General features: G+C 42.4%; 1 protein-coding gene across 1 annotated transcript in view; it reads right to left on the bottom strand.

Annotated features, from left to right (window-relative positions):
• The window catches only part of EPB41L4B (erythrocyte membrane protein band 4.1 like 4B), a 133209-nt gene that overhangs the window by 21521 nt on the left and 95937 nt on the right, over positions 1-15751 (bottom strand). Inside the window, exons 19-22 of the mRNA XM_012638551.1 lie at positions 11129-11254; positions 7931-7998; positions 5270-5368; positions 298-475 (exon numbers count right to left, since the gene is read on the bottom strand). Coding sequence (XP_012494005.1) covers positions 298-475; positions 5270-5368; positions 7931-7998; positions 11129-11254 — 471 coding nt within the window. The remainder of the gene's footprint in view (positions 1-297; positions 476-5269; positions 5369-7930; positions 7999-11128; positions 11255-15751) is intronic.

Raw genomic sequence — 15751 nt, forward strand, 5'->3', positions numbered from 1 at the left:
CACTCTAGCCCAGGCAAAAAGAGTGAGACTCTGTCTCAAAAAAAAAAAAAAAAGTCTTTTAAATTGCAATTAAAGAATAGTGAACATGGTTTGATATTTTACTCTCTCATAAATAGCTTATATTTTGGGGACAAGTTATATAAAAACATGTTCTGGTGGTTGCTGCTGTTGTTTTACAAGTGCACACAATTGATTATGCAAAGTTTACATGCACACACCAGATGCTACCCAGCAAACTGATACAGGATTCCCAGCAAGTGCAGTTACTTCCCAGAGCTTTCCCCCCACCCCTCATACCTTGGCCCCTGGGGACAGCTGGCCTTTGCCTTCTGAATTCTGAGGTGAGCTGACTTTCTGGACCTTGGGGGATGCCAGTGGCACTGAGACTTGTGTGGCAGCAGTTGTGGTGTTTGTGGTTGTAGCTGTGGTCACTCCCACTGCCTCGGCCAGGTCTGGAGGGAGGTCCTCTTCATCACTGCGGTTACTAAAAGCACATGAAGCTCTGCTCATTACAATAATAAACAGGCTGTGAGGAGTGGAAGGAGGCTAGGAAGGGTGGGTGGGCCACGGGTGGGGGTTGGGAGTTCCCCAAACAGATGTCCACCAGATGTCCAGCTTACAGGATCCAATAAATTTGGGCTGGATTTTCTGTCATTTGTTAGGGGCTTTTGTTTGTTTGTTTGTTTCGGTGATAAAATATATATAACATGATACATATCATTTTAACCATTTGTAACTGTACAATTCAGTGGCATTAAATACATTTATAATGTTGTGCGACCATCACCACTATCTATCCCCAAGGCTTTTTCTTCAACGCCAACAGAAACTCTGTATTGTTATTGAACAATAACTCTCCCTGGTCCCCTCCCTGCAGCCTCTGGTAACATCTATTCTCCTTTCTGTCTCAATGAGTTTGCCTATTCTGGGAACCTCATATAATTGGAATCACACAGTATATATCCTTCTGTATCTGATTTATTTCATTCACCATGTTTTCAAGGTCCATCCATGTTGTAGCATATATCAAAATTTCATTCCTAGCCAGGCACAGTGGCTCACGCCTGTAACCCTAGCACTTTGGGGAGGCTGAGGCAGGAGGATCGCTTTAGCCAGGAGTCTGAGACCAGCCTGGGCAACAACAATTACTTGCTCAAGGTCACATAGCTGCCCACTCCAGTCTGGGCAATAGACTCTCTAAAAAATTTTTTTGAAAATATCATTCCTTTTTAAATTGAAAAATATTCTACTGAATAGATAACACCACATTTTGTTTATCCATTCATCTGTTGATGGACACGTGACACTTGGATTGTTTCCACCTTTTGGCTATTGTGAATAATACTACTATGAACACTACTGTACTGTTTGACTCTCTGCTTTGAGGGAGGTGTTAAAGACCCCTCGCACACTGTCTCCTGTGTAGAACTTCTGGAGCCATCCTGGCACAGGGGTTGGGTTTTAGAAATGATGACTGAGCTCAAAGGGTTGATAAAAGACCCATGAAAGGAGGGCACCAGTGCGGCCTGTGCAGGGTCCCTAACCAGGGCTTCAACATGGCACTGGGCCTCGTGGGAAACATGTGGCCACGGGACACAACTGCTGTGTGGATGGGGCTGACTGAGATGGGGCCTGGGGGATTTCAGATCATTCTGTGTATGGAAAAACCTCAAGAGGAGGATTTCGGATTCATAACTAAAAAGGGAGATAGGAGAGCTTTGAACAAGTACGTGAAAAAATTAATGACACCGAGTATGTGGATCCATGCGGATGAAGCAGGTCGGTGCAATTACATACGCATTTGCCCATTTGGTTTTCGTACCAACTCTGTATGTTACAATCTCCATTTTCCAGAGACTCATATGATACTCAGTGGCTGACTGTGAAGTTGCTTGCTCAAGGTCACAGAGCTGGTTGAATGGAAGAGTAGGATTACAATTTCTTTTTACCTCATTTTAAAAAATTGTCACCTGAAACAGTTATTACTTCGTTTTACATAAAAGGCCATTTAAAAAACAGCTTATCTTTCACAATAGGAAGGCAACTGATACTGTCTAAAGTTGAAAAAGACTCCAAATTCTTAATGATTTTCATAAACTTTTGTCTTAACTTAGATCTTGTGGCAGAAACATTTAAAATTCAGCAAGTCTTCTAATTTTACCTCAGTGTCTGAGGTAAATGCATGTTTAATTCACAAAGCAACACTTATAATGAGTAAAATTTTATGTAGAGAATGATCTTTGCTTTGAAGTTATTTCTTCCTATTTTAACAGTATGTATGCATAGAAACATGTCTAATGTAATAGTCCTCAATTGTGAACACTGGTTATTTTTGATAGCCTGGTTCTGGGAAATTGGTTTGTTTTCTCTTTGGATTTTTCTGTCTTGCCTATTGAAATATTTTAGACTCTTACACTATTTTTAAATAAAGTTATATTTCTGGAAAAAAAATAAAACAGCTCATAATTTTCTAAACATACTAACTAGTTTCAATATAAAAATGACACTTTTACCTGCCTCAAACTCTCTGCAGAGTTCCTCTGCTTCTCCCTTCTTTCTGAGTGCAGCAGCCCCAAATTTCTGCCCTGTCATATTTTCAGGGATATGTGGCTGAGGGTTTTATTTGTATCCTTAAAAGCAGTGATTTGAAAACTTGTTCAGAGCACCTGAATGTTAAATGATGCTCTTGCTGGAGCAACCTAAAATCCGAAGACACATAATTCCAGCCTAGGAACTACGAATATTACAACAGCCAAAAGAGTTGTGTGGGCACACATATCTGTATCTCAAAAATGATGGTGCAGAAAATATTTCCATAAAATCAGAAATCTGAGTTTTCCCATCCACATTCCTTGATCATGTGTTTACCAACTTTATCAATATCTATGAGTTAGAGAGATGGACAAATGAGTGGTAACCAGTGTTAAGGATTCAAGAACTTTGTATGGGACAAAAACTTAACCCTGGGAAAATCCCATCCATTAATTTTGCTATTTTCTACTAATGGGAAAATGCTGCCATTCTTTGATGTTCAAAGCAGAATACTCTGGGGCAGCTTAAGAAATTCACATGTGAAGTTAGAGGTTTGAAAGGAGTTTCCTTGGCTAGGTGCAGTGGCTCACGCCTGTAATCCTAGCACTCTGGAAGGCTGAGGCAGGAGGATCGCTTGAGGTGAGGAGTCCGAAACCAGCCTCAGCAACAGCGAGACCCCCCCATCTCTACTAAAAATAGAAAAAAATTAGCCGGGCAACTAAAAATAGAAAAAAGTAGCCGGGCGTGGTGGTGCATGCCTGTAGTCCCAGCTATTTGGGAGGCTGAGACAGGAGGATCACTTGAGCCCAGGAGTTGGTGGTTGCTGTGAGCTAGGCTGATGCTACGGCACTCTAGCCTGGGCAACAGAGTGAGACTTTGTCTCAAAAAAAAAAAAGAAAAGGGTTTCCTTGAAAGAGCCAATTTGGTGAGTTAGTGAAATTTTCTTTCCTTCCAGGTCACACACCAGTCAGTCATTCTCTCAAACATGACTACACATCTCAAATAAGTGATGATAACATTTTGAGTTTCAAAATGTACAGGGAAAGGCAAGTTCTGCCAGCTTTACCCTCAGGGGAAACAGATTTTTGTGGTTTAATTTGTCCCCCAGAGATCATTAGGACTGTTCATTATTTGAACCTTACTCGTTTTGACTTTCCTAGGAAATGCAGCTGCAATCCTGTCCAGAAGTTTCTATTAAAGCTAATGAGGTGGGAAGCATCTGCCCTTAAAAACCCGCATGCATGCCTCTTTTCCTTTTCACGGTTCAAATGGTGCACTGAGATGGCTGTTTCGGAACTGCATCTGGAGTTACATTCCTCATCCTACACTTTGCACTCTGGGTATCCCCTAAACTTGACCTTTTCTCAGAAGCTTCCAGGTCCTAGAGAATGAGGAGGAGGAACTCATCTATGGCCACACTCCTTGCTAGGAGCTTTACCCACGTGGGCTCATGTTAACCCTCACAAAAGGCCTCAGAAGTAGGTATTATCTCACCCACTTCACAGAGGAAGAAAGAGAGGCTCAAAGAGTAACCTTCCCAAGACCTCACAGCTGTAAAGTAGCCAGGGTCCTAACAGAAGCCTTTCCAGCTCCAGAGCCCCCAGGCTTTCCATTTCATCCAGAGATGCCCTTGCAGCTCTCTGACCAGTTACACATCAGGCACAGTGCCGGGGCCGTAGCCAAGGTCAAGAAATGGGAACTACCATTGTGATTAGTACAACTATTACTAATACCTCCACCACCCTTATGACTGCATTTAACTGTCTTCTTAGGATTATAATTATTTGTGACTCTGACTTTTCCTCCAATAAATTCTTTGGATGGGAATTGTCAAAGTCACTTTACTATTCCCTGACAATCCCTAGAACAGTGTGGTGCCCCCAGTAGCCAAGAGACTTTTGTTAAGCCAAACAGAACTGGGCTTAACAATGAATGGGCCCTGGTGGTTCTGGGGCACTTTGGGAAATGGCTCCTCCTCCAGGTCTCAAAGCTCAGTGATTAGCTTTGACTCTGTTGACAGACCATGCTACCATTTCACTAATATGCTTTGGAAGGCAGATTCTGATACAGCCCACAACGATCCCTGACCTGGTATGCCTGCCCCTGTGTAATCCCTCCCCTTCGGTGTGGGCTGGTCAGAGTGATTCCCTTTTAATGAATGGAATGTGGCAAAAGTGATGAGATGTCATTTCTGTGATTAGGTTACAAAAGACTGTGACTTTGGCCTTGCTGGCACTCTCTCTGGCTCTTCTTGTGTGCTTTCTCTGATGCAGAATCCTGGAGAGGCCTGCGTGACTACATACTGAGGGTACCCTCAGCCCAGCAGCCCACGAGGAAATGAATCCTGTCAGCAACGTGTGAATGAGCCTTCCAAAGAGACTGCAGGCCCCGTTGACACCTTGAATGCAGCCTGTGAGAGCCCCTGACACAAAAGACCCAGCTAAACCGTGGCTGGACTCCCAACCCACAGAAACTGTGAGATGACAAATGTGGATTGTTTTCAACACTTAGTTTTAAAGTGATTTGTTACATAGTAATCAATCATGAATATATATGCCAACTATGTAATGTTTTCAGGGAGAAAGATCTAGTCCTATTATAGCCTAAATTGGAAATAAATGGAATTTGGGGGAAAGGCTCTCTGGGAATGGTCTGAGGGGCCAAGAAGCATTTATACCCAGACATTTAGCATCACCATAGTTGTTACAATTGAAAAAAATTGCAGTATAGAACTCACAAACTATACTGTCTGGTTAACTTCCTCACTCGGGGAGGCTTGATTTCTGGCTTTTCCACAGCTGGTTGGGTAGTTTCCACACGTATAGGAATAGGACTTCTAGAGACATACCAAAAAACAGAACAACACCAACAAAAAAAGTTATATGGTCTTGTTTTGGCCATAGAGACTGCTTTCTCAGTTTATTTATACCTTAATAACATTGATAGTCAAAAAAATCCATTTTTTTCATCTTTCTATGCTACTTATTTAATAATTATAATTATTTTTAAAAATTGTAGAAAATCCAAAAACAAAAAAACCCCAAATCATAGGGAAGAAAACATAGCAAGTGGGGGAATTAAATATAATTGGGGTACCAAATAAAATTTCTCTGCCCAAAACGGGCAGCCGGCCACCCCCAATTATGAGGTTCATAATTTATTTCATAACTTTTTATCAGCAAAATCAAGAGAAACCTATAGATAACTTGTTTTTACTTTCAAGTAATCTGGTAGCTTTTCTATTTTAAACATAGCACAGACTATGTATTTTTTTTAAAAAAAGATAAAGAACCACAGTATATTTTATGTGAAAAATGCATAATCAGAAGACCTTTAGGACTTGCTCTAAAACATTTTAATTCTATGTACATATGAAAATGTTAAAAATTACATTTCACTTTTATCTTTCCTCAAGAATTTATGCCAGATAACCAATGGGCCCTATGCAAAACAGTGATTATTTTAAGGAAAAGTTTTCACAAATTTTTGTAGTGGTCATGACTATTTCACTTTTAAAAAATCAGTAATTACCTTCTTTGACCAAAAAGGCATCAAAACAAGTTGAGGTCCTCAATAAGGACCCCTGACAAGTCCATTAACACATCTGGGTCTACATTTTCTCTTCTATTCAGTGCTTAATATGGTAAGTATGTGGCTAGTGCCTAATAAATGTTTGTTGGATAAACACATGAATGAGCAAATAAGGAATTGGAGTCAACTGTATTCTAGGTTCATGATTTCCTCAAGTGGGGACTCCCAGAGTAAACAAAACATGGTCCCTGGCAGAACTCCTAGTCTAGTATGGGAGCACATCTTTCCTTGGGTGCAATGGTTGGTGTCCGGGAAAGTTTCGTAGAGGAGTTTCCTCTTAACCAGATGGACCAGATGGAGGGAAGACCACCAAGGTGGGAGACAATGGAGACCAGGCTAAATGCAGGGCACCGGAACTGCTGACAGGTGGGGTCCCAGCAGAAGAGCAGGGGGTTTCCACCAGAGGGAAAGTATGGTGGTGAAGGGCCTCAGGCTGAGGCGTCTACACTGAAGGCAATGGCAGTTTCCCAATGTTTCTGGCAAGGGAGTGGTATAGCCAGACTTACTTTGTAGAAAGTCCTTAGAACAATGAAGAGGACACTGGGGAAAGGAGGCCAGGAGCATTTTAGAAGACTGTTGTACCAGTAATCCCAGAAGAGAGATGATGAGGGCACAAAGTAGGCAAGGATTATGGTCATGAAGAGAAGAGGATGGATGTGGAAGATAATATGAAAGTCAAATTGGCAGCACTTGGCGACCAGTTAGACGAGGGAATGAGTAGGAGAAAACCAAGCCCTCCCACGTTTCAGGCCTGGGTAAGGGGTAGGTAATGATGCCATTAGGCAAGATTGGAAAACAGGTGAAGGACAGTGGGGTGGGGTGGGAAGAGATGAAGTAAGTTTTTGAAAAGTCCTAGAGGCGGTTGGATATATAACTCTGGAAAAAGATAAAAATTTATACCAAGAACATAGATAGGGAATCATAAGGTAATACAGAGAAATGTTAGCTTTTATTTTTGGCATCAAGTATAGGAATTCCCCAGGGGAGTGGTTCTATCTAGCTCACCTGGGGTGCTTGTGAAAATGCTGATTCCTGTCTCTACTGGCACCCACCAAATCCTCACCACACACTTATACACAAAGGATCTAAAAGGTCTGGGGTAGGACCCAAGAGTCTGTGTTTTTAACAAGAGACTATGATGCAGTGGTCCTTGGACCCATTTTGGGAAACTGTCCCCTAGGGAGACACTGGTGGTGTTAGGAGACCACCAGGTGACACTGGGGCCACTGTGATCTATAGGTTGCTACTCACTTGGGCTGAGAGAGGAAGAGTTTCTGTTCTCTGTGCAATCAGGAGAGGAAGGATTTCCTCTGGGTTTGGGGTGGTGGTGGTCTAGAAGCTTAAAGAGCATGTGTGGCTCCAGCACTGGCAAGTGACTCCAGCACATGGGGTCACATCCGTGGGCCAAGAGCAGAGTGAAGAACTCACAGGAGCAGTGAGCAGAAGGCTGGTCAGGAAGGGCCTCCTGCACTCTGTTAAGCAGTCTGGACTCCATTCTGAGAGCACATGGAGCCTTTAAAGGATTTTAAGCAGGGGAATGACAAGTCTTACATACTTGGGAGACAACCCAAAGTGATTGATTTCTGTTAGTACAGCAGGCAGAGGTGTTAAAACAGAATATGCAGCATTTTTTAGGCCTAAAGGAAGTTGTTTAATCCAGTTTTTTTCCATCTCTTTGGGCTCACATTTTCTCAGTTTTATTTTCCCCTCCGATTTTATCAGCAAATGCCCTCAAGAGCAATGTTTTGAGGATGATGTTGATGATACACAGAGTATCATTTCCCCTTTCAAACAAGAAGCAACAGACCTTACATTAGCGTCCTGAAGACTGGATTTCTTATTGATATTTACAAACGTTGAGTCTTCTTTTCCAACCTGTCAAAGAAAACAGTCAGGTTAGTGAAAACTGAACATGTTGGTATACAAAAATGTTTTCAAATCTCTTACATTGGAAAGATTATAGAAATGTGCAGGTGGACCAAGGAAATAGTTCATCAAGTACTCAATCAACAGTGAATCTTGTTCTGGTGTTTACAAAAGTTAACAAAAAAAATGTTTTCTTGAGTAATGGGATTAAGACAATCATTCAAATGCAGTCGATTCTTGCATTCATGCTTTTACTTAGCACCTGCTATGTGCCAGCTGAAGCTTGAACGAGAGCAGGATGGTGTGGGAAAAGCCAAACCCACAGTTTAATCCCTCACCTCAGAGTTCACATCAGGAAGAATAATCAGCTCTGTGCTCACATAGCACTGACAGTTTATAAAGGAATTTGGAATGTGTCCTTTCACATCAGCATAACAACCGTAACAGCCTGGCAGGAATTACATCACATCAGTTTGAGAGAAGCCTTGTCCTCTTCCCTCTGGGGAATCTCATGAAGAATGGCCAGAAGGAAGGACACCCACTCAGCCAGACAGGCCAGCTGGCTGTACACAGGAGGTCAACGGGAGATGCAGGAGCCTGCGGCCCTCAAACCCATCACAACATACAGAGCTTGGTCTCTCTTCTAAATATACGTTGAGCAAAGATTTCAAGGATACCAGCTTGGAGGGCACTGCATCATCAGCCTGCCATGTTACCCACCTATGGACGCAGCCCTGATTACTGATCAAGGCCTTTTTTAGAGTCAGCACATAGTTCCGTTGGCCTATTTGACGTCTGTTTCCTTTCCCTCGCTCTGCATGGATGCCCACGGGGAATTAACGCGTAAACCCCTAGCAGTGCGCTTGGCTGTGCACCAAGCCCCCTGCCTCCATCACAACCCCTCAAAACTCTCTAAATCAGGGATTCCCAAAGCATGTTTCTGAGTTCTTGTGAACACTAATTCCACAGATGACAGCGGGACCTACTTCACAAACTGTTCTGTGGCTAATTGGGTGTGAAAGAAAGTAAAACAGGTTTCTTTCCTGCAGGACTTCTCAGAGCCCCTATAAGAGGTTAATGGGCATTGAGACGGTCCCATGGGATTTAGTGTGCAGCGTTTCCGGAGTTATTAGGCAGAATCCTGTGGGGCTTGTGCTCCTTGTAATATCTTGGAAAACACTGCTCTAAAATTACTGATTTCACACCTCCCCTACTTCTTTCCTGCTTTCATGCCCTTCCACTATGTTTGTTTAGCCAGGACATTTTCTTTTTTTCTCAACTATTTCTCATCTCTTCCCTACGCTTTACAAAATGAAATGTTTCCAATACACTGCACTTCTTCACTGGAGCAGAAACACAGGTTCTCCACAGATAATCCCTACAGCATGTGGCTATTGGGAACATGCTAGAGCTCTCTAACATAGATAATATCAGCTTTGTAAATTGTGAAATATATCTCAGTTTTAGTTGTTCTGTGATAGTATAAAAATGGCACATATTAAGACAAAGAGAATTTGTGACTATAACCTGTGATGGGAAGTGCACCTGACCATCCTGTAAAAAGTGCTACCACTGTTATCTGCAAGCAATCAGTGACCCTGAAAATTTTATCACACCACAGCTGTGATCATTATTGTCATTATCTCCACAATGGTAGAGCAAGGCACTGTGCCAGGTACTTTACAGAGATCATCTCATTTAATCTTCACAGTAACCTAAAGTGGTAGATATTATTATTTCCATTTAATACGTGAGAAAACTGAGGCTCAGAGAGACTAACAAACAAGCTGAAGGTGACATTGCCGATCAATGGTAGATGAAGATTCAGACCCACGCTATCTGACTTTGAAACTTGTGTTCTCACTGCTTCCTATTTACATCAGAACTCCAACATGGAAGACATTTTGGAAGGACCAAAATTATTCAGAAGGCCACACACATAAACAGAAATAATAACGTAAGAGATTACTGAATATTTACTTCACCCTTGGCAACATAAGCATAGACATTAGGTTCATAAGGAATGAAGAAGATAGTTATATATTTTTCTAATGAAATCATGACAACTGCAGCTTTTTATATGTTTCCAGGGCAGGGATGGCATATGGATTTCTATGTGAGTGTCAACCCTGATCAACTGGTGCTATCTCCTTGGAATACCCACCATGTAGAAAATGATTCTGAGGCTGTATTTACGGAGCGAAGTGGTCAACCCGTGATATCTGTTATGGTTGCAAGTGGGGGATTTTATGGCAGCTATTAAACTATCATCTCTCATCTCCAAATCCACCCTTTGAACCGCTTCTTTGTGGAGCTGGCCCAAGAGCCTGCAGACCTTTCTGCTTTGCCAGCTGGCTCCGTGACAGGTTCTGTCAATAGGGGGCGCTCATGGGGAGGGACTTGCTCCCTCCTGTCTGCTTCCCGCTCCTAGGAGTCACTCCAGCCTTGCTTCTTCACCTCCCGCAGTGGCAGTTCCTCCCGTAGCAGCAGCTGAATGCAAGTTGCAATTTTCCAACACTGGCAGATGCAGCTTCATGGCGTCTGGCGTCCACCTCAGACGTCTCAGCACCTAGCTGTCGTGCCCTCTCCTCAGAATCTGGGTCTGGTCCCCCCGGGCTCATCCTCAGAGCTCACAGACACCACCACTGGGTACAGCGGGCTCGCTCAGAAGTCTGAGATTCCACTCCACAGGGCTTCTCCTCCAAACATCTAAATTTTAATATTTACAGCACTCTTTGTTCCCTCCGCTGCCTACAGTTTCTACCTCTACTATCTTGGAGTAGCGTCACTCAAAGCGTGGTCCTGTGGGCTTGTTAGCAATGCTGATTCATGAGCTCCCACCTCAGTTCACGGAGTCTCCAGGGATGGGGCGCGGCTGCCAGGTGACTCACACATGTTAACGTCTGAGAACCACTTCCTTCAAGTTCTCTTTTTGCCCTTTCACATACTTAACTAATAACTGCACACCAGGTAATAATTCTTTATATTAAAATTCCGTTCACATACCAGGTGTGGTTCCCGCCTCCTGCCCGGACCCTGACTGACACAACATCTCAGTCCTGACGGCGCCTGTTTTCTCCCAGTGTAATGGAGGAAGCCCCGTGACGCGGAATCAACGGAGCGCATGCGCTCCACGCACCTGGACGTTCACTCGGGAAGCGTTCTCCAGCTGCGCTTTCAGAATGTTACACTTCACGTGATCTGCTACAGGGGAAGGCAGGAGCGGGGTCTGAAGAGTTTTCTCAGAGACTTTCTTTTCTTCAGCCTGAGACAAACCAAAATGCGAACAACAGATTGTAAACGAGGAGGAAAGGAAACGCGTACACTAACTTCCCAACGCTCGCGACTGCAGGTAACACACAGACCTAAATACATGATGAGGGTGTCACCAACTCCTTGTATTTTTACCAGTGCTTTACTGTTTGCACAGGATTCACAGGCACATCATCTTGTGCTCTCACGAAGTAGGGAGAGGACCTATCAGAAGTTGGGGTAACGGTTCAAAGAGAGGAAGAGGCTATTCCAGGATCACGTGGCCAGGGCCTGTGGCAGAACCAGGATCCGAGTTTTGTTTCCTACAACCCAGGCTGGTGCTATTTGCCTCACAACTGCTCTCTTATATAGAAAGATTCAATTCTGTGACGCGTTGGGTCAAGGGAAAGTGTGCATGCTATTCATTGGTAAACTGTGACTTTCAACAAGCAATTTGTATCCCTGTGACCTGATAGTAGAGTGTCTTGGACTCCAGTAATTTGGCCTCACTTTCACTATTTTTGCCCCATCCCATGTATTCACTGAACATGTACCTATACTTCATGCGATCCAGTTAGGTGGATTATCTGGGACTACCTTCTTGAACTGTGTCCAAAGCAAAAACATCTTTTTTAAATCATAGGTTTTGTGACTATTGTATAGAATATGCATGAAGATATTTATATACCTGTTAAAATGAAAAGTACTCATCCATGTGTACAACCTGAAATCATCTTTGATGGTATACTAACCACATTTTGGGAAGTAATGTCTTATTGTTAACTATGCTTATTGTGGTTATTGCATATCCCAATGCTATTATGGTGCCTGGCACACAGTAGGTGTCCAATAAATACTACTGAAGAAGATTATGATGATATACAGTTATTATTAGAAGAGACATGTATTTAATAAGAAAGGCTCAAGACCATATGATTGGTAGAAGTCAGTTCAGTAATATCAGGACTAAATGTGGCATGTCAGCCACCATAAACCAGGACAAGAGTAAATGTTCTAAAGCTCTCAAGTTCTGCAAGTTCCAGAATTAATCTTATTCACTAATTCAGAAGTCCTATTGAACACCTTGGTATACACAGTAGGAATATTATGAAAGCCATAGACGAAGTATAAGGCAATTGGCTGGCTGACATTATTTAATAAAGAAAAGAGGACAGAGTATACAGTTTCCCAGTGGGACCTCCAAACACATAGAGAAGCATTTGATAGAGCAAACAGAACTCACCAATTTTATGTAATAGCAAAATAGGCAGAGACCGAAGACCTGGATTTGAATCTCAGCTATTTTCCTTACTTGCACCATTTTAAAAAAGATGATGATAAAAAGAAAAATAATACCAGTAGCCAACATTTACTGGGACCTTATTATGGGTTAGCCACTGACTATGCATTTCATACGTACGTCTCACTGAATCATCTCATTTAACCCACTTGGAGGTAGGTACTATCATCCCCATTTTATAGATGAGAAAAACAAAGCAGAGAGATGGGAAGTCACTTGCCCAGGGTCACACAGGAAGAAGCAAAAGAGCCAAGATTCACACTCAGGAATAGTGACTTTGATTAACTTCAAAGCTAGAGCCTTTTTTTTTTTTTTTTTTTTTGAGACAGAGTGTAGCTCTGTCACTCTGGGTAGAGTGCAGTGGCATCATCATAACTCATAGCAACCTCAAACTTCCAGGCTCAAGTGATCCTCCTGTCTCAGCCTCCTGAGTAGCTGGGCCTACAGGCATGTGCCACGATGCCCAGCTAATTTTTCTGCTTTTTATTTTTCCGTAGAGACGGGGTCTCCCTCTTGCTTAGGCTGGTTTCGAACTCCTGAGCTCAAGCGATCCTCCCTCCTCAGCCTCCCAGAGTGCTAGGATTATAGGAGTGAGCCCAGAACTCTTGACTACTCAGCCATACTAGCTCCCCTTAGTCCTAGTTTCCTTCTTCATAAGGTTGTTATGATGATCAAATGAGAAAAAATGATATGAGTAGCACTTTCATGTCAGATTCTTGGGTTAGAAAAGAAGATAGAAACAAACAAACAAACAAACAAAAAAATAAATAAAAGCATCGGAAGACACTAATGATCAATCCTGAGCCATCAAGTTGGATTTAAAGAAAACTGGCTCATTTGACTGAAGTCATTACCCAGAGGGACTCAGCATTCTCCTTTAAGCAAGTAAGTATCATTTATTTTGAAAGGTGAAGTTTACTGTATACCCTTAAGATAATTTATCTTGTGTTTGCAAATCCTGTTACATTATGAAAATTGATGGATATTTTCACTGGTGTATGAAAAGATAATTTTTTAATTAGATTTACTTTTTTGGAATGGCATGCTGGGATACAGGAATTAAATTGGTTATGAAGCCCATATGAGGCTTGTGACAATTGCTGAAGGGCATGTAGTTATATTGGCAGTAATGACCTAAGACCTACTTTAAAAAATGGAATGCTGGGCCGGGCGCGGTGGCTCACGCCTGTAATCCTAGCTCTCTGGGAGGCCGAGGCGGGCGGATTGTTTGAGCTCAGGAGTTTGAGACCAGCCTGAGCAAGAGCGAGACCCCGTCTCTACCAAAAATAGAAAGAAATTAATTGGACAGCTAAAAATATATAGAAAAAATTAGCCGGGCATGGTGGCACATGTCTGTAGTCCCAGCTACTTGGGAGGCTGAGGCAGTAGGATTGCTTGAGCCCAGGAGTCTGAGGTTGCTGTGAGCTAGGCTGACGCCACGGCACTCACTCTAGCCAAGGCAACAAAGTGAGACTCTGTCTCAAAAAAAAAAAAAAAAAAAAAATGGAATGCTGCCAAAATAAGAAAAGGATGAGAATTTAGCATTGACGTTCCCCTTGAATTTACTAATTCTAAACTGCCTTTTTGGCCATGAAGTTCAAGCTGGCTTGTTCTTTTTCGATCTGGACATGGCAAGCATGGTGATGTTCCTCTGTATGAATTGACTCAGGTGAAGGCCAATATAAACTTTGGAAAATTTGTGCATCATTATATGAATTTGTATAAAAGGCATCTCTTTGAGAGATAAACATCTGGCTTGTAAGACCATAATTCCAGCCTGGAGGATGGCTCCAGGAACATTGTGCTTTCCCTCTTTAGCATGACCATATTTTGTATTTTACATTCAATCAATTTGAATTGTGTAAAGATACTTTATAGTTCAACATCGGAATGCAGATTTCAAAATATAGAAAAGAATGACAATTGGGCTTTGATATTATTATAGTATTATAGTTAGAAACTATAATAAACAGTCCATCTGTTTGGGGATATATCATTTGGGGATAAGAAATGATCAGATGCATGTTTAAATTATTCATACAAATTGTTTGTACATCTGAAATCTGATGAGATTTAAATTCCTGTGATAATTTTGGTTACAACTTTGGAACTGGGCAGTGAAAATTATTTCTCACCATTCAATCAAGAACAGGAAGTTATCCAAACCTGAGAAGAATTAGAGGATTCTTGATCCTTGAGGCTGGAAAAAACTTTAAAAGCCATTCAAGCCAGTGGTTCCCAATTGTGTCCCGATCAGAAGTGAGGTCTGTGGCAAGGAATGTTTTATTAATGATAAAGAATCATAGTGTGAAGTAATATGTTTTGCTTATGTGTTAAGACAAAGTCAAGTTTAACTGTGTAGTCGCATCACTTTAGCTTTCTGGCTTACTGATGCATTTCTTTTAGTGGAGGGGAGTTATAGCTTGAGCTCCAGGGACATGCCCAATAATCCATGGGTGTCTCAGGTATGTCTTACCCAGAGAAGCCACCATTGTCAATGTCCCACCAATAGTCATGGCAACTACAAATTACTATAGTGCTTGTGAGTTCTGTGCTGCACTACATGCTGTAGTTCCTTGAAAAATATTTTGAGATTTTGTCAAACTCTGGGTAAGCACCCATTAAAATCATTTATCACGTGTATTGTAGAAGAAAAGTTGAAAACCAAGAGATTAAGAGCAAGAAGACTGATCTGGGGGCACATGACGAATTGAGTCGAATTCTCAGCATCCAGTGCCGGCCTGCTGGATAAGGATTTGTTTGGAGTGAACGTTAAGTGCCACCCTGCCAGAGGAATTCTTTCCAGCTGGCCATCAAGGAGGGTGGTGAGGAAGCAAAAGCATGTGAGCAGGGCTTTTCAGGTTAAACCTGAAGGCAAGGCCATCAGTGATCAAAGGGCCTGTAGGCTGCCCTGCGGAGGGGTTGTTGGGGGCCGGGGCCGGGGGGGACAGGTGGGAGGTGGAGGGAAGGCAGGAGGCGCAACCTTCCCAGGCTTTGCAGGTTAGGAGGGGGAGATTCCCAAGCCAGTTCTTCCAAAGTCTTCCTATTCCCTCTCATAAAGGGACAAAGCTAAGCATTAGGGTGGAAGAAATGACCCGTGAGTGAAGAAGACTATTCCTTTGAGGATTTTTAAAATTAAAATATGTGTACAACAGTGGTTCTCAACTGGGCCAGTTTTGTCCTTTAGGGGGAACATTTGGCAATGTCTGG

This window comes from Propithecus coquereli, unplaced genomic scaffold, assembly GCF_000956105.1.
Source record: "Propithecus coquereli isolate 6110/MARCELLA unplaced genomic scaffold, Pcoq_1.0 Scaffold130, whole genome shotgun sequence".
Taxonomy (NCBI): domain Eukaryota; kingdom Metazoa; phylum Chordata; class Mammalia; order Primates; family Indriidae; genus Propithecus; species Propithecus coquereli.